The sequence below is a fragment of the Gymnodraco acuticeps genome, unplaced genomic scaffold (assembly GCF_902827175.1).
Source record: "Gymnodraco acuticeps unplaced genomic scaffold, fGymAcu1.1, whole genome shotgun sequence".
Lineage (NCBI taxonomy): Eukaryota > Metazoa > Chordata > Actinopteri > Perciformes > Bathydraconidae > Gymnodraco > Gymnodraco acuticeps.
In genome coordinates this window covers 131,370-150,409 of record NW_022990509.1, presented here as the reverse complement: position 1 = coordinate 150,409, position 19,040 = coordinate 131,370, and the positions used below count along the sequence as shown (strand labels likewise).

The window sequence follows — 19,040 nt, the reverse complement described above, 5'->3', positions numbered from 1 at the left end:
ATTTCTTACACTCAGTTTAGTGTTTTCAGCACTTTCTGTAGTTGTTGTGTGGTTTTTGCCGAGGCAGGAATATGGCAGTGAGTCATGCGGGCCTGAGAAAGGAAGTACTACAGCCATGGAAATGAAAAGAGTGTCGTGTCCTTGATGGACCTCAGTGAAATCATACTGATCCCTGCAAAGCCTAGAGAGAACGTCAGAGTGAAAACTTCAAAGTACTAAACGATTAAACACACAAGTCGCAACCCCTGAATTCTTGTTGTCATTTATTATTGTGTTTGCTTGTAAACAGCCAACAGTCATGTTGCTTTCAGTTTCAACATAATTTACCTCCAGGAATTTTAAACACCGATGTGTGGGAGAAAACAAAACTGGGAGGTACTTGTACTTCACTTAAGTATTTCCATGTTATGCTACTTTATACTACAATTATTTAACAGCTACTTTTAACAAAAGGCATCTCTGAAAATGTAACTAGTGTATGAACTCTAGAGAGAGGCGAAGTCCCTCCCTTTCCTCCATGGGACCTTATTTCGGAAAAATTATGTATTGGAGTCAATGGCGAGAGAAAGATTATCTTTCGATCCCGTTTGAATTGTGCCACGAATTACACACATGATGTTTGTCAATTTAAAAGATAATTTTGCAAGTCAAAACAATTAAAATGTGTCGTAAAAACTGTGAAGTAACACTTTCTTTTGTGTGAAACCGCTCAATGAACTACATCTCCCGTCTCGCACCACACACCAAGACGGCCGTCACGTTGAAACATTTCACTTCTTTCTTTCAGAATGAGGCGGAAAGTATTAAAAGAGGTGGAAATCACTCCAAGTCTGGGCACGTTGAGAGCTGTACATACACACAAGGGGAGTTAGTCGGTTCCGTGAGAGCCAGCATGCGGGACCGGGACTCTGGGATTTGTAGTCTTTCTAGTTGCATATTTTTCATAGTCTTATATTTCAACAGTTTTACGACAAACTGTGACTTTTTTGACATGGACATTATTTTTTAAGATTGACAAACATCATATGTGGAATTCATGGCACAATTAAAACGGGATCGAGAGATACGTTTTCTCTCTCCATTGACTTCAATACATAATCTTCCCGAAATAAGGTCCCATGAGTCGGAAGTAGATGGGCGGGACTTCGCCTCTATAATTCCCAAAAGAGTCAAATTATTTAAACATTTGGTAAAAGTGCTACTTGATGCAACAATACTATCTAGAAATGTCACATATATACATATAGTTAAAGACATAAAGGCAATTTATCTGCAGAGTGAGTACTTTTTATACCTCAAGTACATTTAGCTGATATCAAGTAAGATTTTGAATGCAAGACTTTGACTTGAGTAATTTGACAATAATGTGTTGGTACTTTTACTCAAGTAGAGCATCTGAGTACTTCTTCCCCCACGTCACCACTGTGGGAGCCTTTCAGACGGCTCATTTTAAGGAAAACTAGACACTAAAATTGCACGTTTCTGTCAAACAGTCTGAATCTCCTGCAGTGATGGACTGTAATGCTGTGGTGTAAACGGAGACCTTCTGTAGTTACACAGGTTTACAGGGATTACAGCGCGCTACGGTTGTATATTTAAGGCTGTTACATAACACATAATGGGGAACATATGGAGTCAAGAAATGTGTGTATTGTGCATGTGACACATAGAGGTTAACATTAGACAATAAACTCTAATACATTTAGACTTACATTTTATTCATAGTGTCAAACAAAGATTTCACATTTCTTCTTAACCCTCCTGTTGTCTTCGGGTCAAATCTGACCGATTTACTACTTTCATCAATCATAACTTTTTTGTTTTACATTCGATTGCATCAAGGCTTCATGATATCCTTCACAGTAGAGATTTGAACATAAACAATTGCTGATCACCACTTTAGTTGGATTTTGGATGATTTAGTCAACTTTGAAACACCCACGGTGTTCCAGGTCAAACATGACCGCCATAAAGAAAAGGAATTAGTAACCATCCGGATCAGATACCACACACACACACACACACACACACACACACACACACACACACACACACACACACACACACACACACACACACACACACACACACACACACACACACACACACACACACAACACACACACACACACACACACACACACACACACACACACACACACACACACACACACACACACACACACACACACACACACACACACACATCACACACACACACACACACACACACACACACACCACACACACACACACACACACACACACACACACACACACACACACACACACACACACACCACACACACACACACACACACACACACACACACACACACACACACACACACACACACACACACACACACACACACAGAACAATTTGACACATGTCCTGCTCTTATGTGCCCATCCCCCCACATGGATCATACCTCTCTCTCTAGGTCGTCCTCAGACGAGCCCTCCATCGTCGCTTCCAGTCATCCCGGTTCTCCATACATCTGGCCAGTTCATTGGTACTTTGTGCTCCTGCGTCGTTCTTGAGTACGTCCACGTATGTTTGTGCGGGACGTCCTCGTGACCGATGCCCGTGTGTTGGTTCCCACAGCACCAATTTGCCGGCTGGCAGCTCTTGATGCCTTTGGCAATGTCCTGCTAGTCTCATTCTCCTGGCTGCAACTTTCTCGCTCACCCTTGGTATTCCCTCGTACAGGATGTTGTTGGTTAAATGTACACTCTTGCTGATGTTAAATACTGCTTGCAACATTCTGGTGTAGCATCCGTCTAGAGACTTTTGCAGGGTTGGCTTCAGGGTCCAGCATTCACTGCCATAGAGGAGAACAGACTCTACCGTTGCATAGAAGAAGCTGAGTTTGATTTGACGGGGGAGGTTGGAGTTCCATACACTTATGGTCATGCCGTTCAGGACCCTCCATGCAAGTGCCTTCCTCACCTTAAGATCTTGCTCGGTTGAGTTGACCCATGAGCCCAGGTACTTGAAGTCCTTGCACACGCAATACATGTTCAGTTTCTATTCTTTGTATATTTACTGCAGTTTTTCAATTTAGTCATCACAAGGATTTGAAGATGTCCTCGTGGAGGCAAAGTTAATCTCATGGTCTGTTTTTACCAATTCAATGTTATGTTTGACTGCCCATCGACGGGTGAAATAAAAGTGCTCACATTTAACAAAAGTGCTAGGTGTGCCTTTGAGCATGTCACCTACATTTAATTGCAATTTCATACTGTGAGCAACAAGTAGAAAACACCCAGAAGACTAAATATGCCTTATAGAGTTGAACATTAAATATACAGCAATTATTTCAAATCAGCACCTGTATTAAAACCCACAAAAAACATATATTTTAAATTGTTACGTTTTATTAAAAGTGTATTTCGATGAAATGATTACAACTGGAGAGAAGAGTGCATTTGTTTGGGACTATTTTCAGTGCAGGATTAATCCAGATATTTTAGTATTTGGACGTTGTGTGTGCGGTTGAATACAAATAAAGTGCAATGATGGTAATAAACAAACATGTCACCCACTTCAAACCGCACATAAATGTGTTTTTAGGCTTTGACACACACACACACACACACACACACACACACACACACACACACACACACACACACACACACACACACACACACACACACACACACACACACACACACACCACACACCACACACACACACACACACACACACACACACACACACACACACACACACACACACACACACACACACACACACACACACACACACACATCACTTCAGGGGACATTACATTGACTTACATGCATTTCTTGGAGACTTATCCTACCCTTAACCATAACCAACACATGCCTAACCCTTATCCTTACCCTAATCCTAATCCTAACCAAGTCTTCACCCTAAAATGAATGATTCCCCTCATGGGGACCTCCAATTTGTCCCCATAAGGGAGGCGAGTCCCCACACGTGACTGTGTAAACAGATTTAGGTCCCCACAAGTATAGTAATGCTAGGACACACACACACACCACTTGTTGGTTTGTTTCCACATTTTTTTTAAATAATGGAAACGTTTATTCAACCCAATGCTTTACCATGTCCTTCAGTGTCTCTGAGCAGAGGAAAGTTCACTGTAGTAGTGACATCACAGCCTCCAACGAAGAGATAAACGTGACTCTGGACCATGCTCCCACTTACACACACACACCCCTTTTGCTCCTGTCTGCCAGCTGTTAGCGGTATACGTGCAGTTTCACACTCTTCACCAGACTGCTTCTCAGACTAGCTATTAACCTCGCCTGGATGACTGGATTCTGTGTGTCAGAAACTGTGTCACTGTGGAGGTGTGAAGTGCAAATGCAGTCTTATTACCGGCCAGATTTTCTCATTTAATGTAATTTGTTTTTAATGTAAACCTTCAGCAGTCGAAGCACAAAGATGCAGAGCAGTCCTTACTATCTACTGTATTCTATAAAACATGAAATCAATGTTAGGAGATGTTTTAACAGCAATATAAGACGGATGTTAAAGAGCTAATTATAACCCGTTTAACTCCAAACTAGAGGTGGAAGAAGTAGCCATACTATAAGTACAATGTTACAGTAGAAGTAAAAGTCTTGCATTCAAATTAGTACTCGAGTAAAAGCAACCATTATGCAGTTTCCTCGTATAAACGTAGTGGATTAAAAGGTACAATTTTTTTGAGTGAATGTACGTTGAACCACGGCTCCCAACACCAAGCAGCTTCGAACACAAGATTAGGAAAACTGATTTATTTTTATCAAAGCAAATATTGAGCATAAAAGATACACTGCTTTATTTTTCAATGAATCATATTGTGTGCTATTATGCAAATAACCACTAAAGATAATAGCCGATTAAAGGATAACATTCAGAACGTGTTAAACTGACTTTGGGATTCTTTAAAACAGAATTAGTCAACATGAAAGCTTCACATTCAAATTCAATCACAAAACTTGTCAGATTGAAGGCAGAGGTTGAAGATATGAGGTGCAAGCGAGGGACAAGCGCTGTACTATCGGACAATAAGACCCTTGCAGCACTGGTGCAGAGGTTTTGGTTAAATATCCAAAAACACAACAACAACAACAACCTGAAATTGAACTCCGGCGTCCCGATGACGACAAACATCAGCCACCACTGCCTCTGATGCAACTCCTACATTTTGGAAACAAATTCAAAGGGATGAATTGGACGGACAGACAGACGGACGGACAGACAGACAGAGACACACACACCATGTATACATCACTTCAGAGGACATTACATTGACTTACATGCATTTCCTGGAGACTTATCCTAACCTTATCCATAACCAACACATGCCTAACCCTAACCAAGTCTTCACCCTAAAATGAATGATTCCCCTCATGGGGACCTCCAATTTGTCCCCATAAGGGAGTCGAGTCCCCACACGTGACTGTGTAGCCAGATTTAGGTCCCCACAAGTATAGTAATGCTAGGACACACACACACACTAGCTCTGATGTGGAATTACATTTGGGTTTGTTTTCTCATGCAAGGAAGCAGATCATTTAAATAAATCGTAGGCCGACATTAAAACCATAATCATCGGTCACATTACAGGGAAAAGAGGATTGAATTGAGAGAAATTAATTAGCTTAAGCTTTATAGGTGTTTCCAATATTTAAACCAATTTCTTTGGTAAAATGCAAATTGACACATATTAGATATTGGGATTAGCCTAAAAGCAATTCAAAATGCCCATGTCATCGGATGAATGAGTTCAAACTGCAAAGTAACACAATGAGAATTTATTGAAAGGACTTTTAGAACCAGCACGCCCTCTGGCGGCCACACGTGGTAATACAATCACCTCATCAACATTTAACATTACACACTTGATCTAAATAGTTCACTGCTTTGACATTATTTTGTTTAAATATAATAACTGTGCTCAAATGTGTCAGTTTACCTTTTTTGGGGGGATGTTGCTTCCTGGTTCAACAAAATGTGGGGATACTAAATATTGGAAGCAGCCAATTGGGCCAAACCATGTATAGTGTACTTATATAATAAGTATTAGTTAACAGAACTCGGCCTACAGTACTTTTCATACAGCGCCCATACACCGTGGCACCTCTAACTGTAATTTGTGAATGCAAAACACACGTTTTGTTTATCATCTGTAAATGGATACTTAAAGGTGGGGTAGGTCATTTTGGAGAAACCAGCTCGAGTGCGCTAGAATTTGAAAATACACAACCGAAAAAAATCTGCCACTTCCTTCCAGAGCCCCTCCTCCAACACACACGAACGCGCACATGACCAATGAGGGCACGAGATCAGTTTGTGCCCAGATGGAGGGCTGACAGGCAGGTAGGCCATCCAGTTACTTTAGCCGGGCCGGCTCAGATGATTGGTCGTGCTTTTTACAGCGCCACGGCTTCCACTGATGACTTTTTTTTAATGGATTTTTTGTCAAAGCACTTCAGATATTCATTGCTATCGGGATGTTAAGAGCATTCCATGGAATATAACAAAAAGTGTATCTCGAGCCGGTTTCTCAAACTTACCTACAATGTGGGTTAGTTAATCTTACATTTACAGATCGCACATAGTCTATAGACAGATTATTTATCTGTTCACACAAATAATGTTGAGACAAATCACACACACACACACACACACACACACACACACACACACACACACACACACACACACACACACACACACACACACACACACACACACACACACACACACACACACACACCACACACACACACACACACACACACACACACACACACACACACACACACAGTTTTTGGTATTAATGTTGTCGACCAGACGCTTTTAATTTCAAATTTATTTTCAAACAATGATCGTAGAACCTGATCGCTGTCAGATGATTTAAGGAAGTACACAAAAAAAAAAAAAAAAGGCCTGCAGCTCTGCATTAAACCCAGACCTGCCCTCTTTCCAATCCTGATGCTCAGAGACAAATAAAATTAAACTTTAAAAAATAAAAACATACAGCGTCGCTCAGTTAGACGTGCTCGGTGGAGAGAAAGAGAAAAGGAACAGACGACAGTAATCTCAAGATTGCTTGTAAAATTACTTTAAAACGTAGATAATATTTGTATATAGGTAGATAATGTTTGGTTGATTTTGAATGGGGGATAGCAATAAGAACGTACATGTCAATACAATCAGAAGGTCTTAGCTCACTAGCTAGGTCAACAGAGAACAGTTATACATGCACTACAAAGAAAAACAGTTTTAAAATCAGATCAAATTTCTCTAAACCAAAAGGAGCCTCAAACACTAGATTGAATTATTTTTAAATAAAATGGCTAATTGATATTATTGCACATGAGCAAAAGACAGTAATACTTTAGAGCTCTGTTCACCCTCCTCTTCCTCTTCCTCACTGACCCTCGTTAGGACATTCAGAAACCTGGTGACGTACGACAAGATGTTTGAGAGAAATGAAGATTAAAAACCTCGATGTGGGTGAGAGACAGACACTTACATTGTGCTATAATGTACAGTAAATGGCTGCATAAGTGCTCTCTCTTTAAGCCTGACGAAGAAAAGTCTTTATTTATAAAACATTTATTGTTGAGGCATCATTAAAAGTTAGCCTGTGCTATCCATTCGGGGGCCGACCGTGTAAAAAGCCCCCAAAACAAACGGCACTCCCGACAGCTTCCGACGAGTAGGAGAGGAAATCTTAAAAAAAATAACGATGACGACGATGTTACCCCCTCTGATTGTTCCTTCTGAAGATCGCTGCTACATTAAAACCGCACGTAATCATGTGCAACCGTGGAAAAAAAGGCGTTGAAGATGACTCCTCTGCACCCCTGTCCGTTTGGTTTCTGAATAATCTTTCTCTCTCTGTATTAACATGTTCCACCACCTCTTTGTTGGTGTTGATTGGCAGTGTCCAGGTCCAATACCATGGCCGAGTGATTCAGTAAAAACACCGTGGGGGGTGCAGTGAGGTGGTTTTTTGGGGGGGAGGGGGGTCTCTGGTGGATTTTCAGCAGTCTCACACCGGGCCGTTGACCGACACTTCCTGTGGGGGGGGCGTTTCCTCCCTGTGAGGACGACAGAGGAAACAGTCACACAAACACAAAACACTCTCTCTGTACGTGGGAGAAAACACAATCTCCACAGAGACGTTAACCTCCTCGTAATATGGGTTTGAAACTTGTATGAAGAAATAAATACATTAAAATCAGACCTTTTTTTAATCAAGCTACACTATGCTATATGTAGCTAATATTAGCCCTCATACAGGGTCAAGTTTTATCGTCAGAATACAAATAAATAATGTTTTTACGGGAAAATAACTGTCAATTACTATTTTCAACACCATTTGATATACTTCCTGTGCATCAAGTTCGAAATGCGAACTCTCACTATCTTAAAAAAAAAAGCCCTCAAAGCTCCCCTGTTCTGTCTGGCTTTCATAAACCTATAATCCTCTACCCAGTCTTCTACTCAGGACTGTTTTATTGTTATTTATTCTCCTATTTTCTTGTTAAGAGTCTTCGAGCACTGGGAAAAGCGCTATATAAATAATATGTGTTTTAGTGGACATCTTTTTGTCTCAATTTGAAAAGACAGGCGTAAAAAAAGTTCCTCAAAACAACCGATAAAATGGTTTTAGTGTGGGATAATGTAACTTATCACATATTAATGTTATCATCAAAGCAAAGCTTCTTATTTCTAAAATAAATGCATAAAAATCAATGACACTTATTTTCAGAATTAACCAAAGAGCTTCAGCACAGCATGATAGCATGATAGCATGATAGCATGATAGCATGATAGCATGATAGCATGATAGCATGATAGCATGATAGCATGATAGCATGATAGCATGATAGCATGATAGCATGATAGCATGATAGCATGATAGCATGATAGCATGATAGCATGATAGCATGATAGCATGATAGCATGATAGCATAGCATGATAGCATGATATAGCATGATATAGCATGATATAGCATGATATAGCATGATAGCATGATAGCATGATAGCATGTTTAATGTAATGAAGCTAGCACTCACTTCCTGTCAGTGTGTGAGGTGACGGCTGGATCTGCAGCAGGAGGATCTGACAGAGAGAGTTTCTCCAGAGACAGCGTGCTCTCCTCACTGCAGGACACACACATTAACACACACATTAACACACATATTAACACACACATTAACACACACATTAACACACACATTAACACACATTAACACACACATTAACACACATTAACACAGGCTGCTAGTTCAAGCGTCTTTGAACTTCGTCTACATGTTGGTTCACTCTTTGTTCTGCAGCCGACCTTTGACCCCTCTGCAAAAAAGGCAAAACATTTTCTATTTCAGGCTGGACAAACAAAGCACTTAGCATTTAGCTTTGTGTGCGAGGACAAACTGAGAGACTCTGGAGGTGATCAGCATTTACTTCTGAGGAGAAAATGAATTACCACGAACACTCAGCAGCTCCTACACAATCCTGGATAACTGTGAGTCATGCGGAGAACCGAAGAGTGTTACTAATGTTTCTCACGGCCTTTACTCCAGAAGATTACGCAGCGCTGTGTGTGTGTGTGTGTGTGTGTGTGTGTGTGTGTGTCACATGTGCTCACAACGACTGAGAGGCCAGAGTATTTTTACTTAAAGTGGACCTATCATGCTATATTTGAAACATATATTGTAGGGCCATACCTTTATAAAACATGTCTGCGAAGTTTTGTTTTCAAAATACCAAACAGATCATGCATTTTAGCCACGCCTCATTTCGTCTATTTGCTCTTTATTAGCCCTGTTTTTGTAAGGGCTGAATCTGAGAGAAGTCTTCTTCGCTGCTTTTGTGGAAGACTACAGCGCCGCCTACAGGCCTGGCATATATACTACAGCGTCTCCAGCGCTTTCGAGCGGCAATGGCCGTGGCTGTCTTCTCCTGATAGGTGGAGAGTGGCCCATATAGGCGGAGCTCCTCGTTCCTGATGTCAGAACAATTTCAAATCTGGATCAGATCCGTTGCAGCCCCGTTTTTAGAGATTTGGGTACGGAGGAAAAGAGAGAGGGTTGTGTTTTATGACACTTGGTGAGTTCCCTGACACACCGGGGACACATATTCATGTATAAAAGACGTACAAGAGTGCATTTTGCATGATAGGTCCCCTTTAAATACTACAGTGAGGTGATAAAAATGACAGATGAACTACAGGTGTGCTTATTGTTAGCTTAATTGCTGACGGGTCAACATGGGATGATTTTACCCCCTTGTTACACGGCTTAGTTGAATACTCGATTCTGATTGGTCAATTTCGGACATTTCAGAGGTTATTATAACTCGATAACACACAGCTGCTAAGCATAACATCCTAGGCACGATCGAGGGAGAGAAGGAAAAGGGTTAAAAATACAGAGCGTTGGACGACTGTGTCGTAAGAGAAACTGATAAATGATTCATGGACAAAGTTTGTCTTTTGTTATATTGAATAAAGTAATAAAGAAAGTCAATATGCAAGTGGAATCGATCTCAAATGCAGGAACAGAGAGGAAACAGCCAACTGGTCCTACATCCCATCATTAAACCATAAAACCTACACTTCCTTTTGCCCTCCTGAAATGTAAATCCTTAACGTATGTCTCCGTTAAACACATACAATTTAACAGGCAATCAGAGTATTAGACTATATGTTTTAAATGATTATATGATCATTTGACACGACACTAACCTTTTTGGGTCCGCTGTCTTGTTGACGGCGGCTGTCTCCGCGGTGACGGCTACAGTGGGAGGAGCTCCAGACAGTTTTTTGTCGTCTTCCTCACTGTCGGACCCCCTGGAGGAGCTGCTGTCGGAGGCCACGACGGGAGCCTTCTTCCCTTCGCCCACCGGCCAATCAGCAGCTGAGGCACTAACATCTGCAGACACACAGGAAGTGAGTTTGTTATACACTCCTGTCTGACAGGGCGTGTGTCTGTGTGTGTGTGTGTGTGTGTGTGTGTGTGTGTGTGTGTGTGTGTGTGTGTGTGTGTGTGTGTCCCTTTCTCATTTCTCTAATTTCCGGTAGTGACCCGGAAATGGATTTCAGCGCGTCCTTCAACTTTCTATGTTGAAGGACATCTCATTTCTCTAAATGCACATCGAGGACCGAGGACCGAGCATCGAGCATCGAGGAGGCTCTCTGGAGGAGCTATAATTGAGGATACACTGATGCATCCTATGCGGATCTATTTCCCGGCAACAGCGATGTTTAAAAGAGTCGTGACGCACGGCCGGACTTATCTCAGCCAATGACAGCTCTGCATGCATCCCCTGGATATCATTTTATTAACTGCTTTCATAGCGACTCGATGTTTACAGTGAGAGCAGCTGTGAGGTCCGTGCAGAAAGCATATATCCAGTCTCTGATAGTGTTACGTTATTATGCTGCGAGTGCTCTCATACTTGTTTGAATGTGAAATTGTATATATTTATATAAATATATGTGTGTGTGTGTATATATATGTCTGCATCTGTAGCCTGTTATTGTCTCATTATACCGCACTGTGAATGAATTATATTATACAAGTCATCATGAACACATCTGTCCATCAGACAGAGGGCTGCTGTCTCCTGTCATCATTAATGGACGTCTCTTTAAAATGACCGCTCAGAGGAGAGGAGTTCTCATTTCTCTAACCGCCTGCTGCTCTCTCCTCGACTCCTCCGCTCACATCTCCTGTGGGCGGGACTAAGACACGAGGATAGGAGTCGAGGAGGGGAATTAGAGAAATGAGAAAGGGCCTGTGTGTGTGTGTGTGTGTGTGTGTGTGTGTGTGTTGGTGTGTATGTGTTTATATGTCTGGGAGGGAGGGTAGGGTTTGTTTTATTTTGTTTTTATTATATTTATGTTTGTCTGTATTATTGTTATTATTTGTAGCTTACATCTGTATTTTGAATTTTGTATATTTTGTAAGTAATTGCTGTTTTCTTTTTCTTATGTACTTTTAGTTATTTTTAAAAGAAAAAATGTTGTGCTTTTGGTTTATTTTTTAAATGCTTTTGTACATGTTGTGTATTCATCTCAATAAAAAGGGAAGTGAGTTTGTTGTTGTTGTGTTTGGGAACAACACAGCGGTTGTTGTCGTCAGGTAAACACTCACCACTTTTCTCTTGGTTTGGTTTGGCTTGTTTTTCTGCAGCGCTACTGTCCGAGGCCACCGGGGAGCTGCACCTGGGCTCCGTCTCTGTGCTGCAGCGCAACGAGAACACACAGAGGGGGGTCAGCATGTTGGAAATACTCAAAATAGATACAACAAATATCTATTGCCCCCTGAACATTTGGAAAGCACTAACCCCCAGAATATATCCACCATGCGCTATAACAAAAAATATATGCAACCCAACTTTTAATACTTTTTAAGACCCCGCGGACGCCCTGATCTGATCTCTAGTTCCCTGGCAAGTTTCTGCAGTGAAAATGCATTTGTAGTGAAACCTGTATCATCGATTTAACCTGTAACTTAGAACAATGGTTCTCAAAGGGGGACGCGGACCCCTAGGGGTACGTTGGAGTACTGCAGGGGGTACGTGAGATTTTTTTTATGTTAATGAAAGAAGAAAAAATACCGATTTTAGGAAAAGTAAGGAAGTTTGAGCAGAGTGGGTTTTATATGAACAGAGTTACACATATTTCAAAACACGAAGTGTAATAACTGCAGTGGCCTTCCTGTCACTGAGAATAACAAAGGTCCTCAGTGAAGCTCAAGCCCATGTTTCACTACATTGTAAGTACAACTTATTAAAAAGATCAGTTCAATGCAGCTAATGTCGTCTTAGTGTTATTGCATGATGTTAAAATTGGTTTTCCATGAATTTAGTGATGGATTCTAAACATTTGAAATGTAGCATTTAAGTGTTTCTCAGTTACAATGTTGTTGTTTTAATAAATCAGACACTGATGGTGCAGCGCTGTGCTGTACCTCTTTATAGGCTTTTTGTCCCTAACGAATTGTTTTTGCGCTAATCAGGGGGTACTTGGCTGCATTTTCTTTTCAAAGGGGGTACATTATTGAACAAAGTTTGAGAATCACTGACTTAGAAGACATAGCATTTAAATGTCTGTTTTTTCTTGAAAATCGTCCGAGCAGACTTGTACTTTTGGGTCAGCAGCAGGCTTGTGTTTCTCACCCGGAGAAAGGCTGGAACTCGGTGAAGTTGGCCCAGCCACTTCCCTGCGTCCCCGCTCCGCTCCTCGACGAGCTGTCCCACCCTGGTGCCGTTTGGGAAGCTGCCGTCCCTCCAGACTCCCTGAAATTTGCCGTCCAGCCTGGACCTTGGAAAGAACCAAGAATAAATCAATACAAGAGCAGATTCTGAAAAGTTTCTAAAATGCATTTGGCGGGGGATGCAAGTAGCTGAACAAATCCCCTTAATTAGCCCAAGAAAGTATTATTTAGTTCTTGCAAATAAAATCAATTATCCCACGCTAGCTTAAACGCCGTCTCCAAACGAAACACCTGTCACTTCAAAACAAAAACAGACTTTTTTGTTCCTCTGCGTAAACAAATTGTGTTTATTTGTAAGGCAGTTGAGGCCTTGTTAGGCCAGGGTCACTTTATGCTGCGTTACAGTTTAGTAGCTGGTGTAGTAACTATAGTAACGCAGTATAGGCGGAGCCGTGACGTCATCTTCAAAGCGAACCACAAAACCAACATCAGCCGTTAGCTGTTAGCACTCAGAGCTCACAGCTCTTCATATCTGTTCAGAAACTAGACAGAAGTTAAACAAGTACAAACCACAGACTGTCTGTGTCATGGAGAATACAGTCGCTGCTTTATTTATGTCTGTAGGCCGTTGTTGTGAGTGTGGGCGGTCGGAGCATATACTGCGTTAGCTTAGCCAATCTCCATTCAGAAAACAAGCATTTTAAAAGGTGTTTCGCCTGCCAGACCAAAGCATTAATTCATGGTTTTTACTAACCGGTATCAGCATGTTGTTACTTCGGCATCATTTAGAAACGTGTATTACAATTAAATCACGGTCAAATATGTTCATTTTGTTGTAGTTGTAGCATCACTAGTTTAGCATACTCAGCCCGGTTGTTGGCCCGGAAAGAACCTGGATTTTGGAGAGTCAGAAAACTGTGAAAAAGTACCCGTTAGCCGGAACTCCCCCTAGTGGAAACGCAACAACAAACGGTCCGGGTTTGGCACGGCACGCTTAAACCGTGCTGCAGTGGAAATGCCCCATTAGCATTTTGCCCAATTTCCCTTAATTGATCCAAAAAGATATTATTTAGTTCTTGAAAATAAAATCCAACAGCGTCATTTTCCCACGCTAGCTTAAACATCATCTCCAAACGAAACACCTGTCGCTTCATAACTAGAACATGGACTGTTGTTCCCCGGCGTAAACAAATTGCGGTTCTCATAAAAGTGACCTGTGTTCTCAAAGAGAGAGCTATCAAAGCTAGCGACTTAGGAGCTGAACTGTTAGACTAATTGAGAGACTTTCATCAAAGTATCCTTATATAGAAATGCTGTATTCGGCTACGATGTGTCATGTAGTAACTTTTTCAGTTGTTGGTGCGCCATGGGACATTTTTTTAATGTAAACATGTACTGAAAAAAGGTTGAAAGACACTGTTCTGATCTACCTGACTCTGATGCGTTCTGTGCGTTCTGCACAGGCTGCTCCTCCTGCTCCTCCTCCTCCTCCTCTTCCTCCTCCTCCTCATCAGATCCAGATCCGTGGTCCCGATCCCTGCCGCCGTTCTCCATGCTGCCCCTGGAGCTTTCCTCTGAGGTTTGGGAGACCCCAAACCTGTTGAGAGGGACAACGGTCAGGAGTTAGGAGTGGAGAGAGAAGACAAAATACCAAGAATGCTTGGTGCTAAAAACTAGAAAACAGATCCAACCTTGTTCTGGATTTAGCTTGTGTTGCATAGTTCATTTCCTTCTCCTCCCAGATGTCCTCCTCATCCTCAGCGTCGTCAAACTGGCGTATCCGTTCTTTACAGCAGGCTTCAAAAGCAGCTGCGTTGGCCTGCACACAAACACACATTCAAATCAGTCAAATGCTATCAAACAATCCCCATTAGAGACTTTATGAAATATGCATCTAGTCTCTCATTTACTCATGCTACACTAGGGAGGGGTACCGAGCCCCGGTATTAAACGGGCCTCGGGGCTGAATTATTAAAGACCGTGGTACCGTTAAGCTCCAACGTTATCGGTCTTTTTATCGGTACTGGAGACATGTAATATATCTATCTGTATTATTGCTACACAAACATTATATTGCAGTTTTAGTTTCGCGAACTCCGTTTCTAATACGCAAAAAGACTGCAAAATGCGTCTATGATTATTTTTAGTATTTTCGATCTTTCCAATCCAGACGAGAGATATTATACTATCTCATGGGCGCTTATCCTTTTAAAATCAACATGTTTAGTGTCGTCACTAGGGATGGGTACCGGGCCCCGGGGCTGAATTATTAAAGACCGTGGTACCGTTAAGCTCCGACGTTATCGACATGTAAAAAGATTTATCATGTGTATCATTGCTACAAAGACATTATATTGCAGTTTTAGTGTCGCCTAATATGAAAAATCAAGGAGTCTATGATGTATTTTCGATCTTTCCAATCCAGACGAGATCTCTCTCCCCGTCTGTGTGCGAGGGGGCGGGGCAGTTTACACACACGCAGCTGCTACATGCAGCAACACACACACGGAGGAGATGGCGGAGAGAACGCGCTCCGAGGTGGTTAAATGTTACCCGTCTCGATGTGGACGATGCTCGTTACCCAAAGTTCAATAAGAGTTTAGCATGTAAGGGCGGTAACACGAGCAATTTGTCTAAACATTTATCCAAAGTGCTCCACATCCAGACGGAGGAATGTACCGGGTTCGACCGTCTTTATAGCAGCTCTGTAGCCCCATCCACGAGTAACGTTTCCACGTCAGGTGTTATGTATGCTAGCAGCAACACACGGAGTTAACTACATGATTCAAACATGGGTTAATGATTAGAGGTAAGATTTATTTAGTTTGTTAAAGTTTCAGCTATTCTGTCATCACATTATTTAATACCATTTGTTAAAACATTGTTGTTTCTGTTGATGTGAAATATTATTTATTTAATTTAAATAAAAAGCAATGTTAGTTTTGTTCACAATTTGTTAAGTTACCTTTTTTTTCTTCTTCCAAAAGAACCGATAAGAGTACCGTTAAAAGACCGGGTCGATAAGCGGTATCGATAAAAGTAGTAGCACCGTTAAAACCTTAACGATACCCATCCCTATGCTACACACACACACCAGTGTTTACAACCCAAACACATGTTGTGGGGACAGTAGATCTAATGTATTTAATAACATCTTTAATAAAGCACTGAGTCACAAACACTTACACTATTATCATCAGCATCTAGATTGAAGTTTATTTCAGCAATTCTGTCAAATGTGGCACTGAGGAAAGAGAACCAGAAAGAAATGGGAACATGTTAACAAACGACTTTAACAACAAAAAGCACAGACATGAAATCAAATAGAGTAACAGAGAAATAATAAAAATGTCTCGAGATCTGGTGCAGAGGGGTTTGATGCTGAGGGGTGAATTACATTATCCTTCAAATAACTTAACTACTTACTTGATATTTTCATCGTGCTCGCTGAACTCCTCATCATTGAAGCCGAACTGATCCACGAAGTTGGCGGTCATCTGCTGGATCTGATAGTCAGAGAAGGCCTGGGGAGGTCAAATGGCACTTTTTCAAAAGGTGATATCAGTATGGACCGAGGAGATTGATGTTAACAAATGAGTAACAGAAGTGTGTGTGTGTGTGTGTGTGTGTGTGTGTGTGTGTGTGTGTGTACCTGCTGGAGAGACAGGTCATTGGGGAAGGGGCTCTCCATGTCGTCGTCTTCACTGGACGAGTGCATGTTGTGGGTGCTCACCTGCAGTGTGGAGGTTTGGAGACATTTTTATAGTGTTCAAAAACACCGTAGAGATGCCCAGCTGCCTTTTGCAACATGTTTGATATTCGGGTTGAAATTCTAATAACAGATGTATTTATGAAAACATAAAATAGAGAAAGCAAATACAAGAAATTGTGGCGCAAAATGTGTAAAAAAAAAAATCACCAGATCAAATATGTAGGGATTTGAAAACCAGGCGGAGCAGATCTTTAGTCAAGCTACAGTTCACAGCTTTACCCTAACTGGCATACTTGTCATTTTAATGAATACAGTACCACTTAAATGCAGCAAATCATTGATTTCATGCAATGCAAATGGCCTTTTGCTATTTTAAAATATCCCTAGTTGTGTAAATGTGTAGATTTAAAGCCTGGCAGGGACCCATTAGGCGCTTTCACACTGGAGTACTTTTCCCAGTATAGTTCTGAAAATGTGCGTTCACACCAAAACAATCCGGAACTAGAACTTAGTTCATGAGAACCTTTTCAGTCCCTGCTAGAGAGCAGGTACTTTCATGGGAGAAAAAGGTTCCCATGTCTGATTGGCTGGGCGGATTGCAAACCACGCCCCGTAAAACTTCCAAAAAGTTTTGTGAAGCCGCCATTTTATTTGCTCGCATTAGCATCATTAGCATTAGCCCAGCGCAGAAACGGAGAGAGACTAACTTATGGCAACACAAAAGAAAACATGGGAGCGGTGGAGATGAGGAGGTGTCGGCGTTCTGGCGATTTACTCGGAAGGCTTCAGTAGAAGCTGCTGGGAGTCCCAGCAGCTTCTACTGAAGCCAGTCCCCAACTCCGGGGACTTCCGGCCGGGGACTCCGGGTGGCAGTATACGCCGTGAAGTTGTTTGCGGCCTGCCAGTAAACCCAAAGCAGAAGAAGAAGAAGTGACTTCAGCGGCTTCATTTGCCTAATCCTCCCTCAGGGATTTATTCCGGTGTGAACGCGATCTGCTCTTTAGTTCTGATGAACTAAGTACGGCAAAGTACTTGGTGTGAAAGCGCCTATTGATGTCTTGACAAAAACACAAGACATCAATGGGTCCCTGCGCGTCTTTAAAACTACAAATGTGCAACAGACTATTAGCTTCAAGGGGAACACAGAACATGTGTTTGATGCATCACTAGTATGTTGACCCAATGCCAAAACCCCCTAATTTCCCCTGATAACGCTACGTGTTTAACATTACATCTGTGTTGTGAATCACCAGGAGGAGAGCTTGACTACTAGAAAACAGAGCTAACAGCTAACGCTAACCGGGGTACTTTATCATGGGTTTAATGGACAAAGGAAAATGACTGCAAAGTTACCATGATGTGTTCAAATGTGATTAATACACAGGGAATTATTACCTTTTTTACATGCTACCAAATCATGTATGCAAAAAATATTAAAAAAGGAGTGTATACTGAAGTACTCTGAATTTATTGTTTAACATTTAAAAAAAGCCTAACCCTTTGGACCGTGGTATATAATCTAAAATGGTGCAGTTTCACTATAGGTATGAACCAACACATATCTTGTATTGTGATCTTCCTACCCTGTTGTTGTCAATCCATTTAAATAACACTTCCGACTTCTTCTGTTGCATACATTCTTATATTTATTTCAAGACACATTTGAGAAGCTGGTAACGGCTGCTCGCTGCTGTCCTGATTAACTGGCTGCTCTGAACACAGTGGGTATAAACTGGAGGAGGAGAGGAAATAAGAGGAAGTTAAAAAATGGTGCACAAGGAGCTGACTGATGATGGATGAAACCTCACCAGCTCCACCGTGTTCCTCCTGTTGGTTTCTCTCAGGGTCTGGTCCACGAAGCTCTCCCAGCGACCTCTGCAGTCTTCTGGCAGCTCTGCGAGACACACAGAGTTAAAGGTCCCCAATTATACTTTCTCATCGATATATAACAGGTCTCAGATATATAGAGAACCTGTCTCTGATTGGCTGAAACACCAAACAGATCATTGCAGCATTACCCATAATCCCCTCTGTTTCAGCCCTGTTTCCAAAGTGCTGATTCTCTGTCTGTTACTTTAGATGAAAATAAGGAGCCCCTCC

The 19,040-nt window shown here is 41.6% G+C and overlaps 1 protein-coding gene across 3 annotated transcripts in view; it reads right to left on the bottom strand.

Moving 5' to 3' along the window:
* Positions 1-6,842: 6,842 nt before the first annotated feature.
* The window catches only part of ppp6r2a (protein phosphatase 6, regulatory subunit 2a), a 35,987-nt gene continuing 23,789 nt past the window's right edge, over positions 6,843-19,040 (bottom strand). Inside the window, exons 14-24 of one of the 3 annotated variants that reach the window (XM_034226953.1) lie at positions 18,749-18,834; positions 16,881-16,961; positions 16,655-16,752; positions 16,415-16,472; positions 14,920-15,047; positions 14,659-14,825; positions 13,191-13,335; positions 12,164-12,252; positions 10,753-10,939; positions 9,080-9,166; positions 6,843-8,097 (exon numbers count right to left, since the gene is read on the bottom strand). In XM_034226953.1, coding sequence (XP_034082844.1) covers positions 8,049-8,097; positions 9,080-9,166; positions 10,753-10,939; positions 12,164-12,252; positions 13,191-13,335; positions 14,659-14,825; positions 14,920-15,047; positions 16,415-16,472; positions 16,655-16,752; positions 16,881-16,961; positions 18,749-18,834 — 1,175 coding nt within the window. In that variant the 3' untranslated portion in view covers positions 6,843-8,048. The remainder of the gene's footprint in view (positions 8,098-9,079; positions 9,167-10,752; positions 10,940-12,163; positions 12,253-13,190; positions 13,336-14,658; positions 14,826-14,919; positions 15,048-16,414; positions 16,473-16,654; positions 16,753-16,880; positions 16,962-18,748; positions 18,835-19,040) is intronic. The other 2 variants (XM_034226955.1, XM_034226954.1) reach the window with 2 other exon arrangements.